The sequence below is a fragment of the Mus caroli genome, unplaced genomic scaffold (genome assembly GCF_978045245.1).
Source record: "Mus caroli unplaced genomic scaffold, Mus_caroli_1 scaffold_1, whole genome shotgun sequence".
NCBI lineage: Eukaryota > Metazoa > Chordata > Mammalia > Rodentia > Muridae > Mus > Mus caroli.
This window is the reverse complement of record NW_028227256.1, coordinates 148,622,712-148,640,865: the sequence shown is the minus strand read 5'-3', so window position 1 is coordinate 148,640,865 and position 18,154 is coordinate 148,622,712. Positions and strand designations below refer to the sequence as shown.

General features: G+C 45.4%; 2 protein-coding genes across 2 annotated transcripts; both read right to left on the bottom strand.

Moving 5' to 3' along the window:
• Positions 1 to 3,198: 3,198 nt before the first annotated feature.
• On the bottom strand, positions 3,199 to 4,104 carry LOC147006163 (uncharacterized). The gene has a single exon (XM_085831695.1). It carries the CDS (start codon positions 4,102 to 4,104, stop codon positions 3,199 to 3,201), a length of 906 nt encoding a protein of 301 aa, XP_085687821.1.
• Positions 4,105 to 11,045: 6,941 nt separating this feature from the next.
• Positions 11,046 to 11,951, bottom strand: LOC147006162 (uncharacterized). Its single transcript, XM_085831663.1, has one exon. It carries the CDS (start codon positions 11,949 to 11,951, stop codon positions 11,046 to 11,048), a length of 906 nt encoding a protein of 301 aa, XP_085687789.1.
• Between the last annotated feature and the right edge of the window lie 6,203 nt (positions 11,952 to 18,154).

The window sequence follows — 18,154 nt, the reverse complement described above, 5'->3', positions numbered from 1 at the left end:
TGGTCATCTCATGGTACTGGCATCTCCAAAACACAGTGTGACCCCCTTCAGTCCTGGGCCTACAATTGCAACTCAGGCTGCACCTTCACAAATGGCCTTCCATGCCCTCTCACAGTGCCGAGCCTCAGCTGCTCTGCGTGACCCCTTCATGCCTTCAAAACCAGTATCACCTGGGTGACCCTTACATATTACCTAGTCCCGCTGCAGCAGGAGTACAACCTTGGCTATCTCTGGAACACAGCCTCTTTGTGCTTTCAGAAAACACTTCCCAGAAGATGTCACCTCAATGATGCTGGTCTCTATTTAATCACGGCTAATTTCTTAGCTCCAGCTAACCAGCATCAATAGTCCCAGTAATGCAAAGTTTTTGCTTTAGTAGTTCTGGTATCTTATTAATCACAGCTGATTGTTCAGCCCCAGCTAACCAGAACTACAGAATCTTCACAATCAAAACAGCAATGGCCCTGAAAAGAGTCTTTAATTTTCCCTCTGAAATTTCACAAGCCAGGCCTCCATCTTCTGCACTGTTCTCAACATTATCTTCCAAGCTCCTACAAAACATCTGACAGAGCTCTTAACAATGAATGGATATTCAAGCCCAACGTTCCAAAGTCCTTCCACAGTCCTCCCCCAAACATGGTCAGGTTGTCACAGGAATACCCCACTCTGCTGGTACCAATTTGTCTTAGTCAGGGTTTCTATTCCTGCACAAACATCATGACCAAGAAGCAAGTTGGGGAGGAAGGGGTTTATTCGGCTTACACTTCCATAACTGCTGTTCATCACCAAAGGAAGTCAGGACTGGAACTCAGTAGGTAGGAAAGCAGGAGCTGGTGCAGAGGCCATGGAGGGCTGTTCTTTACTGGCTTGCCTCCCCTGGCTTGCTCAGCCTGCTCTCTTCTAGAACCAAGATTACCACCCAGAGATGGCCCACCCACAATAGGTTTCCCCCACTCGATCACTAATTGAGAAAATGCCTTACAGCTGGATCTCATGGAGGCATTTCCTAAACTGAAGCTCCTTTCTCTGTGATAACTCCAGCTGTGTCAAGTTGACACAAAAATAGCCAGTACAGTGATGAACAGCAATGTGGAAGTGTAAGCTGAATAAACCCTTTCCTCTACAACTTGCTTCTTGGTTGTGACATGTTGTCCAGGAATAGAAAGCCTGACTAAGACAAGTACTGTCTCCTATCATAACTGTAGATTATATATAGCAATATATGTTTTAAGAATAATCTATACCCCTTGTCTTGATACCAACATTTGACACTTTAGCTATGGTGATTTGAGAAGAACGTTTTGCTGTTGCGTGTATCTGATGCAACTAAATCTCACTATTTAATCCAAAAGCGATCATTTTTTTCTCCTACTAGCTGACTATCTTGACCCTGACACTTGCACATGAAGCGCTTGAACATTTTTGGTTTGGCCATAGCCACTGTTTTGAAAGTAGGAATACCCAAATTGAGTGTCTAGCTCTTCCATCTACAAAATGATCTTTTTTTTTTGCCTCCACTTCTTCCTCAAAATATTGTCTAGGGGCCATGCTCAACTCCTTAACTGTATTTTGTTTACAAAATGCTTGCTCAGCAGGAGCCTGGTAAATGATATATAGCTTCTTTAAAGTTTTTTACAGCTTTTAAATTAGTATATACTGCTTTGTTGTTGTTGTTGTTATCGTGTGTGTGTGTGTGTGTGTGTGTGTGTGTGCATATGCACATGTGCCACAGTGTGCATGTGAAGTGTAGGGACAATTTTTGAGAATTGATTGTCACTTTGACCTTGTTGAATCAAGGTCTCTCTTGTTTCTCCTATTATCTAGTTAGTATGCTTTAGGCACACTAAGTAGATAATAATCAAGGTTCCAGTTAATTTTTTCTCTACTGCCCATGCCATGGTAGGAGTGCTGGGATTGCTGGTGAACATCACTGTACTGGCTTTTATACATGGATTCTGAGAATTGAATTTAGGCCCTCAAGCTTGTATAGTGAGTGCTTTCACACCCCGCCCAGCCATTTCCGGTACACCATTCTTGATCTCCTTTTCCTAAATCATCATTCTTCTGAGACATTCACATGGGGACTGAAACCTCATTGTAAGATGTCTGTGTGAGACCTGTTCTTCCTTCCCATCAGTTTATTGGGTACCTGGTCCAGTATAGAAATCTGTATTATAGCTATAATCTTTAAACAGGAACAAGAACTGTCCATTAAGTCTCAGGTTTTCATTCACATTTCTATGAGGTAAATATTGTCCTTTCTATTTTACAAGTTGGGTAGGTAAAATTCCAACAAGTTGAAGCAAATCAACTTGTTCAAGGTTGCACTGGAATTTAAACCTTCTCGACTAAACTCAGTGCTATTTCGTCGATACTGCAGCTGAGAGATAAGAAGAGAGTAAGCCCTAAAAATTGAGCAGCCGACGTCTCAGACAGAAGGAATGACTTAATTTTTTTTGTAGAAAAAAATAAAACTTTATTAAAATAGTGAAAACCACGATGAAGCATTAGAAGTCAGAATGTGACCAAGACGGAAATGAAGTGGATAAAAATCAGGTCATAGATTTAGAGTACTAAATGGATTGGCTGTGTCAGAGAGTAAGTCTACTGAACGGTGAGCTGTGTTTAGAACGTTCCTAGTGCAGCTTGCTAACCAGAGGTAAAGTCTGGGTTCTAGGCAGTGCTTGAGTGCTCTGCAGAAAGAAAGAATGCAGTTCAAACTGAAGGAATGGAGCACAGGCTTTCCCGTGCCTAGAAAGGGTTGTGTGGCTAGGGAGCTGCACTGCTAGCATGCACAAGGGCAGAAGTTTGACCCCGGGAAGTCCAAGTCAATGTGTTGTGGTGGCCTGTGCCATACATGGGCAGTTTAACCCTCAGTTGGCATAAGGGACCCTGTCCAAAAGGGGAGGAGGTTGTCTATATGATATCCAAGTTCCTCTGGCTGATTGAATTCTAAGAGTCGGTCGTTTCTCAAATGGTACACTTCTCCTAAAGGGCAAGATAGAGGGGTCCACATCTATGAAAGGTTTCAACAGTCCAAGTTCCCGAGTGAGGCTTCCCAGGTAACTTCACAGTTACTTCCTGTGTCGTTGACTAGAGAGACGCTGGGCTCTGAAGTTGAGTTCCTCCGGAGTCTGGAGATGGTTTGGTGCTCATTGGACTCAAAACCTGCCTTCTGGTCTCTCTGGCCTGCTGTGCTCAGCCCAGGATGCTTCTTGCATCCACTGAAGGTTTGGGAGATGCCAAGTCGCCTGGTCTCTGAGCCAGTTGGCTGGCCTGGATCTTGGAGGTGGGCACGGGTCTAGGGTCAGCAGTGAAGGAATAGCCTTGGGGCCAGGTGTATCTGGGCAGGCTGGCCTGCGCAGTCAAGAAGGAATTGACTGTGTGAAGCGCCCAGTGCAGTGTGGCTCCTGCATGGGACAGTTGCCAAGTGAGCCAGGCCCGCTGCGAGACACTGGGCTCCGTGTTGCTTGAGGGCACACGCAGGAAGGCACCTCCGGGGGCTTGCAGATCGTCCAGGGTCACCTGCAAGGCATCCACATTGGTGAAGACTTTGGACATGAGCAGCGAGAATGTTGGTAATGAGCTGGCTTCTTCTGGAGGAGAAGTCTGTCTGCGCCTCTTGGCAGAGTTGTACGGGGCACCTTGCCTGTCTCCAGAGCGACTGCACTTCAGAGTCCTCACAGGAGATCTTGGCTGGGACCTTCGGTCCTTTACATGCAGTTTTGTGTGCGAGGAATCTCTTTTGTGGGTGGACTCCGGCTTGTCCCTTCCTCTCTTTATGGAGCGAGACGGTCTGTTCTTCCTCTTCTCCTCCAGCTTGCTGCTTCTCTTGTGGGGTCCGCAGGAGGAGACAGCCCAGCTTTGCCCAGATCGCTTCTGGCTGGGGACCTTAGCCTCTCGACTTGGCCAGATGTTCTCTTTGCCCATGGGAGAGGACTTGGAACTCCTGCCATTGTTACCCCGACTCTCAGAGGGCTGTTTGTCTTCTGCCTTCTTGTCTAGGGGCTGCTTTCTCTTGGAAGGAGCCAGGATGGACACCTCTAAATTCATATGTTCAGGCTTCTCGACTAGCATTTCACTCAGGTCTGCTCCCAGGGCCATGTCTCTGGCTCTGTCCTTGGGTGGAGCTCACTGGCAAATGGTAATGATAAGAGAGCTGACTGGCTTTAAATAAAGCCCTGGAAGCCCCTCCCTCTTCCTGCAGAGCTCTCCCAGAATCTTTTGCCACGCCCTCAACAGGCCATACCCTGGAGAAAGGGAGGGGCAGGGCGTGGAGGCTAATTCAATCTAACTCAAGGAAGTATTGTACTTCTCTTTTTAATCCTTTTTTAATTGGATATTTCATTTATTTACATTTCAAATGTTATCCCCTTTCAGATTCCCCCCATCAGAAGCCCTTTATCCCATCCTCCCTCCTGCTGCTTCTATGAGGGTGTTCCTCCACTCACCCACCCACTCCCACCTCCCAGCTCTCCTATTCCCCTAAAAGGGGGCCTTGAGCCTTCACAGGACCAAGGGCCTCTTCTTCCATTGATGCCCAACAAGGCCATCCTCTGTTATATATAAGCTGGAGCCATGGGTCTCTCCATATGTACTCCTTGGTTGGTGATTTAGACCCTAAGAACTCTGGTTGGTTGATATTGTTGTTCTTCCTATGGAATTGTAAATGCCTTCAGCTCCTTCAGTCCTTCCTCTAACTCCTCCATTTGGCGCCCTGGTCGGCTGTGATCATCTGTCTCTGTATTTGTCACGGTCTGGCAGAGCCTCTCAGGAGACAGCTATATCAGGCTCCTTCCTGTCAGCAGGCCCTTCTTGGCATCTGCAGTAGTGTCTGGGTGACTATATATGGGATGGCTCCCCAGGTGGGTCAGTCTCTGGATGGCCTTTCCATCACTCTCTGCTCCACACTTTGCCTCCATATGTGCTCCTGTGAATATTTTGTCCCCCTTTCCAAGAAGGAAATTCTGGAGGGCAGTGGAATCCATGCTAAATTTCTTTTTGATACACTTCTATGGGAGGTGCCAAAGACATGGAGGATTTGGACAAGGGAAAAAGAGAAAAGATGCAGGTTTTAGAAGTATGAAAGTTGGTGTTGGAAGGACAAGTGTGGATGGGTTTGAGTCTTTAGGCAGGAGACCAGCCAGGAAACTACTGGAGGAGATGGTCATTTTTGACTCCATCTCAGCTTTCTATGAACACTCTCTGGGTAAGTGTGTGTTCAGTCACTAATTTCCATGCGTGGCTGGGGGCACAGAGATGTTGCCACCGGCACAAGGAAGTTGCCTGACTTGTCCAAAGTTAGCAGGCTACTCAATGATCAAGTTGAGCTTTCAACCACCATTTACTGCCATTCTCCGGATCTTAGACGTACAGTTAAGTTGGCTTTCTTCTCTCAGTGAATGATAGGGCTGTCAGTTCCTCCCTGGAGTTGAAGGCAATAGGGTACAGAGAGAGAGAATTGGACTCTTAGTGGGCAGTGTAGAACTGAAGCATTTGTTTAACCATGTCGAGTCCCACCTGTGCTTGACATCATGTGCATAAAAGCCTTCCACACACACACATACACACACACATTCTCTGAGGAACTCTTCTGCAGGTCTCATCGTCTTAACTCAGAGTCAGTTCCTTTTCAAATTGGGGGCGATGGTGAGAGAACAGTAGGTTGCTTCCTCTAAGCCATACAATCCCATCTGCTGAGTATCCAGCTCCTGCTATTGCTCAACCTCCCAGAAGATGCTAGGTACCACTTTGATGTTGAGGTACTTGCTCTGAAGGCCAGTGTCCATAAGCTCCGTGGTAACTATGTGGATGAGAAAGGGAGACAAACTCCTGTGCAAGAAATCACAAATCTCTTGCCTTAAAGCCACACCCATTCATCTTCTCCTAGTGCTGGAGTCCAGAAGTCTGAGCTGGCTTTGATGAACTCTCAGGGTCTCTAAAAGGCAATTCAATGTATCCCAAGAGAGGCTGCTCATAACAAATACTGTACTGGCTGGTTTTGTGTGTCAACTTGACACAGGCTGGAGTTATCACAGAGAAAGGGGCTTCAGTTGGGGAAGGGCCTCCATGAGATCCAGTTGCAAGGCATTTTCTCAATTGGTGATCAGGTGGGGAGGGCCCATTGTGGGTGGTGCCATCCCTGGGCTGGTAGTCTTGGGTTCTACAAGAAAGCAATCTGAGTAAGCCAGTAATAACATCCCTTCGTCTGTGGCCTCTGCATCAGCTCCTGCTTCCTGACCTGCTTGAGTTCCTGTCCTGACTTCCTTTGGTCATTGTATTAGTTAGGGTTTTACTGCTGTGAACAGACACTATGACCAATGCAAGTCTTATGAAAAAAAAAAACAACATTTAATTGGGGGTGGATTACAGGTTCAGAGGTTCAGTCCATTTTCATCAAGGTGGGAGCATGGCAGTATCCAGGCAGGCATGGCGCAGGAGGAGCTGAGAGTTCTATGTCTTCATCCAAATGCTGCTAGTGGAAGACTGACTTCCAGGCAACTAGGGTGAGGATCTTATACCCACACCCACAGTGACACACCCATTCCAACCAGGTCACACCTATTCCAACAAGGCCACACCTTCAGATGGTGCCACTCCCTGGTCCAAGGTTATACAAACCATCACATTCCACTCCCTGGTCCCCATAGACTTGTTCAAAAACATGAGTCTATGGGGGCCATACTTAAACATAGCATAATGCAAAATGCATTTAGTGCAACTTTCAAAGTCCTCATAGTCTATAGCAGTTGCAACAATGTTAAAAGTCCAAAGTTCAAGGTCTCTTCTGAGATTCATTCAACTTAATTAACTGTAATCCCCAAAGCAAGGCAGGAAACCAGCTGGACAAACTCCAAACTCTGCATCTCCATGACTGATGTCAAAGTGTTCTTCAGATCTTCACTCCTTTTTCATCTTTATTGACTGCAACAAACTGCTTCCTCCTGTGCTGGTTCCACTCCCTTTTAGCAGCTTTCCTCAGCATGTATCCCATGGCCCTGGCATCTTTAACATCTTTGAGTCTCCAAGGCAATTTCAATGTTACAGATTCTTCTTTCAGTGTCTGGGATTCCACTTGATCTTTTGGACTCCTCCTAAGGGCTGACATCACTTCTCCATCTCTGTCCTCTGTAGCACTCTATGCTCAGGTTGATCCACTCCATTACGGCTGCTGTTCTTGGTGATCATCCCATGGTATTGACATCTCCAATGCACTGGGGTGTTCCACTCCAACTAGGCTTCACCAATAGCCTCTCATAGGCTCTCTTCAGGGTGCCAAGCCTCAAATCCTTTGCATGACCCCTTCAGTCCTGGGCCATCAACTACAGCTGAGGCTTCACCTTCTCCAGTGGGTTTCCCTGGCCTCTCACAGGGCTAAGCCTCAGCTTCTCTCCATGATCCCTTCATTCCTTCACAAGCAGTACCACCTGAGTGACTCTTACACATTACCAAGTCCAGCCACAGCATGAGGTACAACCTTGGGTATCTCTGGAACACAGCTTCTTTGTGCTCCCAGAAAACAATTTCCAGAAGATTTCACCTCAACGATGCTGGTCTCTTCTTAATCACCACTAATTCCTTAGCTCCAGCTAACCAGCATCAATTTTCCCAGTAGTTCCTTCCATTCTTAACTCTAGAGCCAGAGGCACATGGCTGAAGCTGCCGAGTTCTGCTGCTTACAGGAACTAGAACATGATCCCCTTGTATTATTACATTATCACTAGCCTTATGTTTTCTAAATCCTTCACTGCCTAAGCTTGACTATCCTGGTTCTTGCTCTGTAGATTGACCTTGAATGTAGAGATCAGCATGCTTGTCTCATGGGATTAAAGGTGTGTACCACCATGCCTGGATCTAATTTAGCTGGGTAGGATCTTGCCCCAAGCTCCCACTCCCTTAATCTTTATCTCCTAGAACACAAGATTTTGCTCCATTTCACTTCCTGGTACTCCTTTAATACTCAAACCATATATTTTATATTTTTCCTTTCTAAGCTTGCTATGCTTGTTCAAACTTCTCTTCATAATACTTAACCAGAGAACAAAGTCTCTGGTGGGATTCTTTGAAACTTCCTTTGTCAATGCAATTAATGCAGTTAATCCAAGTCTCTTAACCTTAGCCTCAGGCAGACTTTTCAGACAAGGGCAAAAAGTTAGCCACATTCTTCACCAAAATACCACAAAACCAGTCTTTATGCCACATTCTGAAATTCTTCTCCTTTGAAATCTCTTGGGCCAGGTCAACACAGTTCAAATTACTCCCAGCAACCAAGTCTTCGATATTCCTACTAGGATGACCCATTAAGCCCCATTTAAAGCATTCCACTGCTTTCCAAATCCAAAGTCCCAAAATCCACATTCTTTCAAATAAAAGCATGGTCAGGCCTATAACAGCAATACCCCACTCCTGGTACCAATTTCTGTATTAGTTAGGGTTTTACTGCTGTGAACAGACACTATGACCAAGGCAAGTCTTATGAAAAAAAAAAACAACATTTAATTGGGGGTGGCTTACAGGTTCAGAGGTTCAGTCCATTATCATGAAGGTGGGAGCATGGCAGTATCCAGGCAGGCATGGCGCAGGAGGAGCTGAGAGTTCTATGTCTTCATCCAAAGGCTGCTAGTGGAAGACTGACTTCCAGGCAACTAGGGTGAGGATCTTATACCCACACCCACAGTGACACACCCATTCCAACCAGGTCACACCTATTCCAACAAGGCCACATTTTCAGATAGTGCCACTCCCTGGTCCAAGGATATACAAACCATCACAGTGATGAACAGCAATGTGGAAGTGTAAGCTGAATAAACCCTTTCCTCTATAACTTGCTTCTTGGTTGTGACATTTTGTTTAGGAATAGAAAGCCTGACTAAGACAAATACTGTCTCCTATCTTAGCTGTAGATTATATATAGCAATACATGTTTTAAGAATAATCTATACCCCTTGTCTTGATACCAACATCTGACACTTTAGCTATGGTGATTTGAGAAGAACATTTTGCTGTTGCATGTATCTGATGCAACTAAATCTCACTATTTAATACAAAAGCGATCATTTTTTTCTCCTACTAGCTGACTATCTTGACCCTGACACTTGCACATGATGCTCTTGAACATGTTTGGTTTGCCTAAGCCAGTGTTTTGAAAGTAGGAATACCCAAATTGAGTGTCTAACTCTTCCATCTACGAAATGATCTTTTTTTTTACGCCTCCATTTGTTCCTCAAAATATTGTCTAGGGGCCATGCTCAACTCCTTAACTGTATTTATTTACAAAATGCTTGCGCAGCAGAAGCCTGATAAATGACATATAGCTTCTTTAAAGTTTTTTACAGCTTTTAAATTAGTATATACTAAGTATATATGTATATATATGTATGTATATATATATATATATACACACATCTATCTATCTAATAATAGACTGTAGCATTTTCACATAAGTCATTGCCTGTCCCTCCCTTTTTAACTACAATTAGGAGGGGGTACATAGCTTTGTTGTTGTTGTTGTTATTATTTTGTGTGTGTGTGTGTGTGTGTTTGTGTGTGTGCGCGCGCATGTGTGTGCATATGCACATGTGCCACAGTGTGCATGTGAGGTAAAGGGACAATTTTTGAGAACTGATTGTCACTTTGACCTTGTTGAATCAAGGTCTCTCTTGTTTCTCCTATTATCCAGTTAGTATGCTTTAGGCACACTAAGTAGATAATAATTAAGGTTCCAGTTAATTTTTTCTCTACTGCCCATGCCATGGTAGGACTGCTGGGATTGCTGGTGAACATCACTGTACTGGCTTTTATACATGGATTCTGAGAATTGAATTTAGGCCCTCAAGCTTGTATAGTGAGTGCTTTCACCCCCAGCCCAGCCATTTCCGGTACACCATTCTTGATCTCCTTTTCCTAAATCATCATTCTTCTGAGACATTCACATGGGGACTGATACCTCATTGTAAGATGTCTTTGTGAGCCCTGTTCTTCCTTCCCATCAGTTCATTGGGTACCTGGTCCAGTATAGAAATCTGTATTATAGCTATAATCTTTAAACAGGAACAGGAACCGTCCATTAAGTCTCAGGTTTCATTCACATTTCTATGAGGTAAATATTGTCCTTTCTATTTTACAAGTTGTGTACGTAAAATTCCAACAAGTTGAAGCAAATCAACTTGTTCAAGGTTGCACTGGAATTTAAACCTTCTTGACTAAACTCAGTGCTATTTCGACGACACTGCAGCTGAGAGATAAGAAGAGAGTAAGCCCTAAAGATTGAGCAGCCGACGTCTCAGACAGAAGGAATGACTTAATTTTTTTGTAGAAAAAAATAAAACTTTATTAAAATACTGAAAACCACGATGAAGCATTACAAGTCAGGATGTGATCAAGACGGAATTGAAGTGGATAAAAATCAGGTCATAGATTTAGAGTACAAAATGGATTGGCTGTGTCAGAGAGTAAGTATACTGAACTGTGTTCGGAGAGTTCCTAGTCCAGCTTGCGAACCAGAGGTAAAGTCTGGGTTCTAGGCAGTGCTTGAGTGCTCTGCAGAAAGAAAGAATGCAGTTCAAACTGAAGGAACGGAGCACAGGCTTTCCCGTGCCCAGAAAGGGTTGTGCGGCTGGGGAGCTGCACTGCTAGCATGCACAAGGGCAGAAGTTTGACCCCGGGAACTCCAAGTCAATGTGTTGTGGTGGCCTGTGCCATACATGGGCAGTTTAACCCTCAGTTGGCATAAGGGACCCTGTCCAAAAGGGGAGGAGGGTGTCTATAGGATATCCAAGTTCCTCTGGCTGATTGAATTCTAAGAGTCGGCCGTTTCTCAAATGGTACACTTCTCCTAAAGGGCAAGGTAGAAGGGTCCACATCTATGAAAGGTTTCAACAGTCCAAGTTCCCGAGTGAGGCTTCCCAGGTTTTCTTCACAGTCACTTCCTGTGTCGTTGACTGGAGAGACGCTGGGCTCTGAAGTTGAGTTCCTCCGGAGTCTGGAGATGGTTTGGTGCTCACTGGACTCAAAGCCTGCCTTCTGGTCTCTCTGGCCTGCTGTGCTCAGCCCAGGATGCTTCTTGCATCCACGGAAGGGTTAGGAGATGCAAAGTCGCCTGGTCTCTGAGCCAGTTGGCTGGCCTGGATCTTGGAGGTGGGCACGGGTCTAGAGTCAGCAGTGAAGGAATAGCCTTGGGGCCAGGTGTATCTGGGCAGGCTGGACTGCGCAGTCAAGATGGAATTGACTGTGTGAAGCGCCCAGTGCAGTGTGGCTCCTGCATGGGACAGTTGCCAAGTGAGCCAGGCCCGCTGCGAGACACTGGGCTCCGTGCTGCTTGAGGGCACACGCAGGAAGGCACCTCCGGGGGCTTGCAGATCGTCCAGGGTCACCTGCAAGGCATCCACATTGGTGAAGACTCTGGACATGAGCAGCGAGAATGTTGGTAATGAGCTGGCTTCTTCTGGAGGAGAAGTCTGTCTGCGCCTCTTGGCAGAGTTGTACAGGGCACCTTGCCTGTCTCCAGAGCGACTGCACTTCAGAGTCCTCACAGGAGATCTTGGCTGGGACCTTCGGTCCTTTACATGCAGTTTTGTGTGCGAGGAATCTCTTTTGTGGGTGGACCCCGGCTTGTCCCTTCCTCTCTTTATGGAGCGAGACGGTCTGTTCTTCCTCTTCTCCTCCAGCTTGTTGCTTCTCTTGTGGGGTCCGCAGGAGGAGACAGCCCAGCTTTGCCCAGATCGCTTCTGGCTGGGGACCTTAGCCTCTCGACTTGGCCAGATGTTCTCTTTGCCCATGGGAGAGGACTTGGGACTCCTGCCATTGTTACCCCGACTCTCAGAGGGCTGTTTGTCTTCTGCCTTCTTGTCTAGGGGCTGCTTTCTCTTGGAAGGAGCCAGGATGGACACCTCTAAATTCATATGTTCAGGCTTCTCGACTAGCGTTTCACTCAGGTCTGCTCCCAGGGCCATGTCTCTGGCTCTGTCCTTGGGTGGAGCTCACTGGCAAATGGTACTGATAAGAGAGCTGATTGGCTTTAAATAAAGCCCTGGAAGCCCCTCCCCCTTCCTGCAGATATCTCCCAGAATCTTTTGCCACGCCCTCAACAGGCCATACCCTGGAGAAAGGGAGGGGCAGGGCGTGGCGGCTAATTCAATCTAACTCAAGGAAGTATTGTACTTCTCTTTTTAATCCTTTTTTAATTGGATATTTCATTTATTTACATTTCAAATGTTATCCCCTTTCAGATTCCCCCCATCAGAAGCCCTTTATCCCATCCTCCCTCCCGCTGCTTCTATGAGGGTGTTCCTCCACTCACCCACCCACTCCCACCTCCCAGTTCTCCTATTCCCCTAAAAGGGGGCATTGAGCCTTCACAGGACAAAGGGCCTCTTCTCCCATTGATGCCCAACAAGGCCATCCTCTGTTATATATAAGCTGGAGCCATGGGTCTTTCCATATGTACTCCTTGGTTAGTGATTTAGACCCTAAGAACTCTGGTTGGTTGATATTGTTGTTCTTCCTATGGAATTGTAAACGCCTTCAGCTCCTTCAGTCCTTCATCTAACTCCTCCATTGGGTGCCCTGGTCGGCTGTGAGCATCTGCCTCTGTATTTGTCAGGGTCTGGCAGAGCCTCCCAGGAGACAGCTATATCAGGCTCCTTCCTGTCAGCAAGCCCTTCTTGGCATCTGCAGTAGTGTCTGGGTGACTATATATGGGATGGCTCCCCAGGTGGGTCAGTCTCTGGATGGCCTTTCCATCACTCTCTGCTCCACACTTTGCCTCCATATTTGCTCCTGTGAATATTTTGTCCCCCTTTCCAAGAAGGAAATTCTGGAGGGCCCTGGAATCCATGCTAAATTTCTTTTTGATACACTTCTATGGGAGGGGCCAAAGACGTGGAGGATTTGGACAAGGGAAAAAGAGAAAAGATGCAGGTTTTAGAAGTATGAAAGTTGGTGTTGGAAGGACAAGTGTGGATGGGTTTGAGTCTTTGGACAGGAGACCAGCCAGGAAACTACTGGAGGAGATGGTCATTTTTGACTCCATCTCAGCTTTCTATGAACACTCTCTGGGTAAGTGTGTGTTAAGTCACAAATTTCCATGCGTGGCTGGGGGCACAAAGATGTTGCCACCGGCAGGAGTAAGTTGCCTGACTTGTCCAAAGTTAGCAGGCTACTCATTGATCAAGTTGAGCTTTCAACCACCATTTACTGCCATTCTCCCGGAACTTAGACATACAGTTAAGTTTGCTTTCTTCTCAGTGAATGCTAGGGCTGTCAATTCCTCCCTGGTGTTGAAGGCAGTAGGGTACAGAAAGGCAGAAGTGGACTCTTAGTGGGCAGTGGAGAACTGAAGCAGTTGTTTAACCATGTCAAGTCCCACCTGTTCATGACATCATGTGCATAAAAGCCTTCCACACACACACAAACACACACATTCTCTGAGGAACTCTTCTGCAGGTCTTATAGTCTTAACTCAGAGTCAGTTCCTGTTCCAATTGGGGGCGACCGTGACAGAACAGTGAGTTGCTTCCTCTAAGCCATACAATCCCATCTGCTGAGTATCCAGCACGTGCTATTGCTCAAACTCCCAGAAGATGCTAGGTACCACTTTGATGTTGAGGTACTTGCTCTGAAGGCCAGTGTGCATAAGCTCTGTGGTAACTATGTGGATGAGAAAGGGAGACAAACTCCTGTGCAAGAAATCACAAATCTCTTAAAGCCACACCCATTCATCTTCTCCTGGTGCTGGAGTCCAGAAGTCTGAGCTGGCTTGGATGAACTCTCAGGGTCTCTACAAGGCAATTCATCGTGTCCCGAGAGAGGGTGCTCATAACAAACACTGTACTGTCTGGTTTTGTGTGTCAACTTGACACAGGCTGGAGTTATCACAGAGAAAGGGGCTTCAGTTGGGGAAGGGCCTCCATGAGATCCAGTTGCAAGGCATTTTCTCAATTAGTGATCAGGTGGGGAGGGCCCATTGTGGGTGGTGCCATCCCTGGGTTGATAGTCTTGGGTTCTACAAGAAAGCAATCTGAGTAAGCCAGTAAGTAACTTCCCACTCTCTGTGGCCTCTGCATCAGCTCCTGCTTCCTGACCTGCTTGAGTTCCTGTCCTGACTTCCTTTGGCGATTGTCTTTGTCAAGGTTTCTATTCCTGCATAAACATCATGACCAAAAAGAAAGTTGGGGAGGAAAGGGTTTATTCGGCTTATACTTCCATAAATGCTGTTCATCACCAAAGGAAGTCAGGAACTGGAACTCAAGCAGGTCAGAAAGCAGGAGCTGGTGCAGAGGCCATGGAGGGCTGTTCTTTACTGGCTTGCTTCCCCTGGCTTGCTCAGCCTGCTCTCTTATAGAACCAAGATTACCATCCAGAGATGGTCCCACCCACAATGGGCTTCCCCCCTTGATCACTAATTGAGAAAATGCCTTACAGCTGGATCTCATGGAGGCATTTCCTCAACTGAAGCTCCTTTCTCTGTGATAACTCTAGCTGTGTCAAGTTGACACAAAACCAGCCAGTACAATTGACCCCTTGTCAACTTGACACACAAACACATCACTAGTAAGCCTCAACCCTTACATTCTTACTCATCCCCAAGATCTAAATAACTTAAAAGTCCCACAGTCTTCACATATTCTTAAAATTTCAATCTCTTTCAAATATCCATCTTTTTTAAAATTCAAAGTCGTTTTACAATTAAAAGTCTCTTAACTGTGGGCTCCACTAAAACAGTTTCTTCCTTCAAGAGGGAAAATATCAGGGCACAGTCAAATCAAAAGCAAAAATCAATCTCCAACCGTCCAATGTATTGGATCCAACTCACAATCTTCTGAGCTCCTCCAAGGGCTTGGGTCACTTCTCCAGCCATGCCCTTTGGAGCACACGACTCGTCCTCTAGGCTCCAGATGCCTGTACTCCACTGCTGCTGCTGCTCTTGGTGGTCATCTCATGGTACTGACATCTCCAAAACACAGCGTGACCCCCTTCAGTCCTGGGCCTACAATTGCAACTCAGGCTGCACCTTCACAAATGACCTTCCATGCCCTCTCACAGTGCCGAGCCTCAGCTGCTCTGCGTGACCCCTTCATGCCTTCAAAACCAGTATCACCTGGGTGACCCTTACATATTACCAAGTCCCGCTGCAGCAGGAGTACAACCTTGGCTATCTCTGGAACACAGCCTCTTTGTGCTTTCAGAAAACACTTCCCAGAAGATGTCACCTCAATGATGCTGGTCTCTTTTTAATCACGGCTAATTTCTTAGCTCCAGCTAACCAGCATCAATAGTCCCAGTAATGCAAAGTTTTTGCTTTAGTAGTTCTGGTATCTTATTAATCACAGCTGATTGTTCAGCCCCAGCTAACCAGAACTACAGAATCTTCACAATCAAAACAGCAATGGCCCTGAAAAGAGTCTTTAATTTTCCCTCTGAAATTTCACAAGCCAGGCCTCCATCTTCTGCACTGTTCTCAACATTATCTTCCAAGATCCTACAAAACATCTGACAGAGCTCTTAACAATGAATGGATATTCAAGCCCAACGTTCCAAAGTCCTTCCACAGTCCTCCCCCAAACATGGTCAGGTTGTCACAGGAATACCCCACTCTGCTGGTACCAATTTGTCTTAGTCAGGGTTTCTATTCCTGCACAAACATCATGACCAAGAAGCAAGTTGGGGAGGAAGGGGTTTATTCGGCTTACACTTCCATAACTGCTGTTCATCACCAAAGGAAGTCAGGACTGGAACTCAGTAGGTAGGAAAGCAGGAGCTGGTGTAGAGGCCATGGAGGGCTGTTCTTTACTGGCTTGCCTCCCCTGGCTTGCTCAGCCTGCTCTCTTCTAGAACCAAGATTACCACCCAGAGATGGTCCTACCCACAATAGGTTTCCCCCACTCGATCACTAATTGAGAAAATGCCTTACAGCTGGATCTCATGGAGGCATTTCCTCAACTGAAGCTCCTTTCTCTGTGATAACTCTAGCTGTGTCAAGTTGACACAAAACTAGCCAGTACAGTGATGAACAGCAATGTGGAAGTGTAAGCTGAATAAACCCTTTCCTCTACAACTTGCTTCTTGGTTGTGACATGTTGTCCAGGAATAGAAAGCCTGACTAAGACAAGTACTGTCTCCTATCATAACTGTAGATTATATATAGCAATATATGTTTTAATAATAATCTATACCCCTTGTCTTGATACCAACATCTGACACTTTAGCTATGGTGATTTGAGAAGAACGTTTTGCTGTTGCATGTATCTGATGCAACTAAATCTCACTATTTAATCCAAAAGCGATCATTTTTTTTCTCCTACTAGCTGACTATCTTGACCCTGACACTTGCACATGATGCGCTTGAACATTTTTGGTTTGGCCTAAGTCACTGTTTTGAAAGTAGGAATAACCAAATTGAGTGTCTAGCTCTTCCATCTACAAAATGATCTTTTTTTTTGTCTCCAATTCCTCCTCAAAATATTGTCTAGGGGCCATGCTCAACTCCTTAACTGTATTTTGTTTACAAAATGCTTGCTCAGCAGAAGCCTGGTAAATGATATATAGCTTCTTTAAAGTTTTTTACAGCTTTTAAATTAGTATATACTAAATATATATATATATATATGTATATATATATATATATACATATACATATATACATCTATCTATCTTATGATAGACTATAGCATTTTCACATAAGTCATTGCCTGTCCCTCCCTTTTTAACTACAATTAGGAGGGGGTACATAGCTTTGTTGTTGTTGTTGTTGTTATCGTGTGTGTGTGTGTGTGTGTGTGTGTGAGCATATGCACATGTGCCACAGTGTGCATGTGAGGTGTAGGGACAATTTTTGAGAATTGATTGTCACTTTGACCTTGTTGAATCAAGGTCTCTCTTGTTTCTCCTATTATCTAGTTAGTATGCTTTAGGCACACTAAGTAGATAATAATCAAGGTTCCAGTTAATTTTTTCTCTACTACCTATGCCATGGTAGGAGTGCTGGGATTGCTGGTGAACATCACTGTACTGGCTTTTATACATGGATTCTGAGAATTGAATTTAGGCCCTCAAGCTTGTATAGTGAGTGCTTTCACCCCCAGCCCAGCCATTTCCTGTACACCATTCTTGATCTCCTTTTCCTAAATCATCGTTCTTCTGAGACATTCACATGGGGACTGAAACCTCATTGTAAGATGTCTGTGTGAGCCCTGTTCTTCCTTCCCATCAGTTCATTGGGTACCTGGTCCAGTATAGAAATCTGTATTATAGCTATAATCTTTAAAGAGGAACAAGAACCATCCATTAAGTCTCAGGTTTTCATTCACATTTCTATGAGGTAAATATTGTCCTTTCTATTTTACAAGTTGGGTAAGTAAAATTCCGGAAGCAAATCAACTTGTTCAAGGTCTCACTGGAATTTTAACCTTCTCCACTAAACTAAGTGCTATTTCTATGATACTGCAGCTGAGAGATACGAGGAGAGTAAGCCCTAAAGAATGAGCAGCCGATGTCTCAGACAGAAGGAATGACTTAATTTTTTTTTTTTGTAGAAAAAAATAAAACTTTATTAAAATAGTGAAAACACGATGAAGCATTACAAGTCAGGACGTGACCAGGACGGAAATGAAAAGTGGATAAAAATCAGGTCATAGAGTACTAAATGGATTGGCTGTGTCAGAGAGTAAGTCTACTGAACCGTGAGCTGTGTTCGGAGCGTTCCTAGTCCAGCTTGCTAACCTGAGGTAAAGTCTGGGTTCTAGGCAGTGCTTGAGTGCTCTGCAGAAAGAAAGAATGCAGTTCAAACTGAAGGAACGGAGCACAGGCTTTCCCGTGCCCAGAAAGGGTTGTGCGGCTAGGGAGCAGCACTGCTAGCATGCACAAGGGCAGAAGTTTGACCCCGGGAACTCCAAGTCAATGTGTTGTGGTGGCCTGTGCCATACATGGGCAGTTTAACCCTCAGTTGGCATAAGGGACCCTGTCCAAAAGGGGAGGAGGGTGTCTATAGGATATCCAAGTTCCTCTGGCTGATTGAATGCTAAGAGTCGGTCGTTTCTCAAATGGTACACTTCTCCTAAAGGGCAAGGTAGAAGGGTCCACATCCATGAAAGGTTTCAACAGTCCAAGTTCCCGAGTGAGGCTTCCCAGGTTTTCTTCACAGTCACTTCCTGTGTCG